The 5,392-nt window shown below is 45.2% G+C and overlaps 1 protein-coding gene across 1 annotated transcript; it reads left to right on the plus strand.

Moving 5' to 3' along the window:
• Positions 1-308: 308 nt before the first annotated feature.
• Positions 309-4,821, plus strand: LOC128115660 (homeobox protein Rhox13-like). The gene is made up of 3 exons (XM_052746610.1): positions 309-1,525; positions 2,206-2,251; positions 4,588-4,821. Exons 1-3 carry the CDS (start codon positions 1,134-1,136, stop codon positions 4,705-4,707), a joined length of 558 nt encoding a protein of 185 aa, XP_052602570.1. The 5' UTR covers positions 309-1,133; the 3' UTR covers positions 4,708-4,821.
• The last annotated feature ends 571 nt before the right edge of the window (positions 4,822-5,392 follow it).

A 5,392-nucleotide genomic window follows, 5' to 3' on the forward strand; every position in this document is an offset into this window, starting at 1 on the left:
ATATATAACACTAGGAAATGCCCATTAACAAACAACCTGCCTAAGTAGGTACTGTCAGGGCCAGCAAGATGACTCGGATGGTAAAGGTGCTTGCTGCTAATGTCTGTCAGCCTGGGTTCACTTCCTGGATGCAGTGGAAGGAGAGAAACAACTCCTCCAAGTTATCTTCTGACCCACACACGTGACTATTGCACTCACATACACAATTAGGAACTTAAAGGAAATTTTAAAAAATCTCAACTGAAAACTGTCTCAGCACTCTCCATCAGCCACTCCCCCCATCAGCCATTCCTCAACAGTCACTCACCCCCATCAATCACTTCCCCCATTAATAAGTCCTCATCAGTCACTCCTCCCACCCACCCAAAGTCACTCCACCCCTCAGTTGCTCTCTTATGCTGTGATAAAATACGATGAAAAAGCAACTTAGGGAAGACAAGAGTGTGTTCTAGGACTCAATGTACTAACAGGCACTCTTGAACTATCAGCCACTAATCTGATCATGTCCACTTAGTTCTAAGCCCATTCTCTGAGCAGCAGTGGTAGGTGGAGGGTGAGGTTCACAGAAATTTTCTACATGTTCTCGCAAGGGTCCTGTGGTCAGTGTGTGTTCCCATCTTTCTCCCATACTCTATTCCCCAATTATCTTGCAATGCTACACAATTCATCCTCCAGTGTCATCTCTATAACCTAGGAGGAACAGGCAGCACGCACATGCATGCAGAAGCAAGCTAAAACTCCTTCTACATGCATGCCCTGGAAGCAAGGTTTAACTTCACACGACCTTTCACAAGCCTCTTCACAGTGGCTCCCTCGTTCCTCATCTATTGGGCCACACCCACCACTTGTGCACCAAAGCAAATACCGCCTACCTCAGCAAGAGGTCATAAAGCCCAGAGCAGTCAGTCAGGGAGGGAAAAGCTTATAGCGCCCATCTGGAGAGGAGCATGTGGACGCAAACCTTGAGGAATGTGGAGAAGTGTGGAACATGCGCAGAAGGACACGTTGACGTCACCCTTTCCTCAGGCCTCTCTTGATGCCTCATCAGTAGTAGACATGACCGAACAATAGGCCTTGAGTGTCGTCATTCCTGGGGTCCCACTTCTCTCTGTGGTTTCGGCCCACTACTAGTCATGGCCCGCAAGGTCCATTGGCAATATATATACGTTGTGAGGAATGAGAATGGTGAGGAGATAGCTGAGGTCTCCACCTTAGAGGCTGCCTTGGCCATGGTGGGTGGCAACCCTAGTGGAGGTGACGCAGGCTGCGTAATGGAACTAAATAACGGGGTCCGCCAGGTCCGTGAGAGCCAAAACAACTCTGAGGAGAGCCGTAGGGACCCGAACTCCTCTTCCTCGGAGCCTCACCAGGAGGAGCCAAGGCCCTCAGCCGAGGCTGTGATTCGGATTCCCAGGCGCCGTTCATCACGAAGGCGACGACGAACCACATTGAAGTTCACACTGGGGCAGGTCGAGGAAATGGAAAAATTGTTCAAAGAAACCCAGTACCCAGATGCGCTTGCCAGGTATGTGTCTTGCACCAGGAGCTATCCCCAACCTCCCTGTTGTCACAGGTTGAGATGTCCTTTTGTTGTTCCAGGCCCTGGTTTCCTGTCATCCCTCCCTAAGACACTGCTGTCTTCTCCCTAGGTGGTGGGTACAGGAGGGTGCCTTGTGTAGGGGTAAAAGTCAGTATTAGCGTGTAGTGTTGGCCCCAAACAAGTGTACATAGTCAACACCACTCATTTCGAGTCATATTTTAATTTCTGTAAAATATGGAGACATGAGTATAGTGTGGCAAAATACTCACTAGTGTAAACTTCACCAGTGTTAAGGATTTACACTTTGTTGGGTGACCTCCTGACCAGTAGTCTCGTCATCTTTTCAGGGACTGTGTACCTATCCATCAACTCCTTTCCCTTTCCCTTTCCCTTCCCCTGCTGCTGTTTTTTAATTTAGTACAATTTGCTCGGCATACACTTTGGCATTTATTTTTAAGTTTTCATAGAGTGTTAAAATTAAAATCTTTTTTAGAAATTTTTATAACAGGTGAAACCATTGCAAAAGCAAGACTAGTTCTGAGAATGAAAGTTAAAGGGGGGGTTGGAGGGAAGATAGCAATATTAAAAAAGCATAGAAATCATTTATGACTTTGCAGTTCATGTAAAACACGGCATGCTAAACATTTGTGGTTTTCTTTCCACAGGAAAGAACTTGCACAAGCTTTGACTATTCCTGAAGTCAAAGTGAAGGTCAGTAAATCCAAGCAAAGACATTGAACAGTCAATCTACAGCCTTCCTCATGTCTTGGGAAGCCTTGTCCTAGGCACTTTTTTTTATTTAAGATTTTTTTTCATTTTACATACCAACCACAGTTCCCCTCCTTCCCCATCTCCTGCTCTCATCCCCACCTCCTCCCTGAACTCCCACATCCACTCCTTACCACAGCGGGTAAGGCTTCCATTGTGAGTCAACAAACCTGGTACATTCAGTTGGGGCAGGACCTACTGCATCAAGGCCGAACAAGGCATTGGGTTCTTGAGGATTTCCCTAGCACCAGGTTTCTCCCTAAACCCATAATGACTCTCTCAAGATATCTCTTTCATGGCTCTCCCTTTCCATTCCTACTCCAACTTGGCCATCCAGATCCCTCATACTCCTATCTCCCAACCCCTCCATTCTATCCCCTACCCAGTTTACAAAGGAGATCGTATCTGTTTTCCCTTCCTGGGGTGATCCATGAATGTCCCTCTATGGGACCTCCTCTTTACCTGGCTTCTCTTGGGTTGTCGATTGTAGCCTCATTATTCTTTGCAAGAGAGGCTGATGCACTGCATCTCTAGAGAGGCTGACACACTGCATCTCTAGAGAGACTGATTCACTGCAGCTCTAGAGACTGAAGCACTACAACTCTAGAGTTGATGATGCACTGCATCTCTAGAGAGGCTGATGCACTGTAGCTCTAGAGACTGGTGCACTGCAGCTCTAGAGAGGATGATGCAGTGCAGCTCTAGAGAGGATGATATACTCCAGCTCTAGAGACTGGTGCACTGCAGTTCTAGAGAGGATGATGCACTGCAGCTCTAGAGACTGGTGCACTGCAGCTCTAGAGAGGATGATGCAGTGCAGCTCTAGAGAGGATGATACACTCCAGCTCTAGAGACTGGTGCACTGCAGCTCTAGAGAGGATGATGCACTGCAGCTCTAGAGAGGATGATACACTCCAGCTCTAGAGACTGGTGCACTGCAGCTACAGAGAGAAGGTGGACACAAGACACAAGAGAAAACACCCATGGTCTCCTGTTTGCACACTCTTGAGTGTGACTTTCCAATAGCCTCGTTTCTGATTTCCTCTTTCCTCTTACAAATGCAAACGATAGGCTTTAGGAATCAAACGGGGAACTCTGACTTAAAGTGAGACCACATGAGTCAGCCACTGGGGCTTTATTTGAGTTCATGGAGGCATCAGGATGGTAGTAGGGCTTCTGGTCCTTTGGTTGGTCTTCTTTAGACTATACATCCACATAATAGGTAGGGAAAGAAAGGACATGGAGGCACAAATGTACAGTTTGAGAACTTCCCAATACAATGGACCCTCATTTCACTAGGAGCCTGAGAGGATGGTGACATCTAACAGGTTACTGTGACTGTATTTCCATAGCTAGACCATATTTAGGAAGAGCTGATTTATGACCACTTTCCCCACACTGTTGTGGACCATCTTACTCTTTGCCTTTTGAAGAAAGATGGGCTTTAGATGTCCTGATGACACAGCAGGGCCTAGTGTGCCCTCTGTGCTGGACAGGATTCTGGAAATATAGGTGAAACAATGATATTATTCTTCGTCCTGATCCTGGAGAACTTTTTATAGCATGAAAGAATATACTGTTCAGATTTACCATGGGTGGAAGTCATGCTTTCAGCTGAACTCCTGGAGATGGTAAAGGTTTCGGTGTCCTGTATGTCATTAGGTTAAATTTGTCAACCTTCACAAACACTCGAGGCTGTGATGTCAAACCATTGACCAGGCCTTCTCTGCCCACCACTTGTTCGCTCTCCTGAAATTTCAAGCACCAACAATCCCATTGGAACCCTTGAATGCTATTTTCTTTCTAAAAATCTCCCATGCTTATTTCTGTTGATTAATTACTTCATACTGAAGATTGCTTTTGCAAACAGAAAGCTGTTCCCGTCCATAGGCCTTTAAAATGTGCTAACACTTGGCGATCCACAATCTCTGTCCAAACAAGAGGAATGGATCACTAGGGAGGAGGGTATTCTACAGCTGATGGAAAAATGTCAGAATGAAGACTTTCCTTTACCCAGTTACCATATATTGAATTAATATCAAGGAACTGGAACATGTTGTAATCTAAGGTTTCCATCCATTAGAAAAGAAACCACTGAAGTGTCTATACTGCTGGAAAAAGACAAAATCATGGCCTATTACAGAATTTGACAGACAGCTGGTATTTGCTTTTATGAGCTGAATAGAAAGTCAGTGTTATGTGTCTTAAAGTGGTTTTTATCTCTTGGCTCTGGGGTGGAAGCCAATGCTAACTCCAATCCTGCCTTCCTCTAATTTTAGACATGGTTCGTCCATCGGAGAGCAGAAGAGAGGAAGAGTCAGAGGCGTGTAGTAGTACAGAGCACACCTCCTCGTATTGAAAAGGTCCTTCTCATTATCGATAGGGACGACTATCCTTAGAGTGCAATCTTAGTTCAGGAGCTAGAGGGAAATCTGGTGACACCTGTACTCAATGTCCAGCTTCACTAAAATTCAGCACTCATGTTAACAATACAATCATGAATTTCCAAGTTATTTAATTTCATATGCTTCCTGGGGTTTTGTAGTATACAGATGTACACTCTTCAGGAAATGCCATTTAAACAAAATGACAAGTTCTGTTTTTGGGGTGATATTTCTAAGTCATGAGTATTGTTTGCACAGATGACTATTGCCTACACATGGGAATTGTGAAACAGTGGATCACTTAAGCCTTCTTGATTCAGGCTCACTTGATCCTTTGAGCACGGGATTCAGTAGTAACCCTGCAAATGGGGAATCTAAGGAGAAGGTGGGCAAAGAAAGTATTGATGGTGATGATTACTTTTTATTTGGGGAGGGGTCACAACAATCCTTTCTTTTTTCTTTTAATGAAAATAGATTTTTCTGTCACATACTATATTCTGATTATGGTTTCCCCTTCCACCTACTCCTCCCAGTTCCTCCTCACTTACCCTTCCATCTGGACATGTCTACCATTCTGTCATTAGAAAACAGCTCAGATAGGTGGAAGCCACTCACAGGCCATCCTGGGTCCTCAAGACCTGGGCTGCCTAAAGCAGTTGATGGAGGTTGGGTGCCATTATAATGAGCAAATGTGTGGTGG

Source organism: Peromyscus californicus, unplaced genomic scaffold, assembly GCF_007827085.1.
Source record: "Peromyscus californicus insignis strain IS unplaced genomic scaffold, ASM782708v3 Scaffold_10__1_contigs__length_136768540, whole genome shotgun sequence".
Lineage (NCBI taxonomy): Eukaryota > Metazoa > Chordata > Mammalia > Rodentia > Cricetidae > Peromyscus > Peromyscus californicus.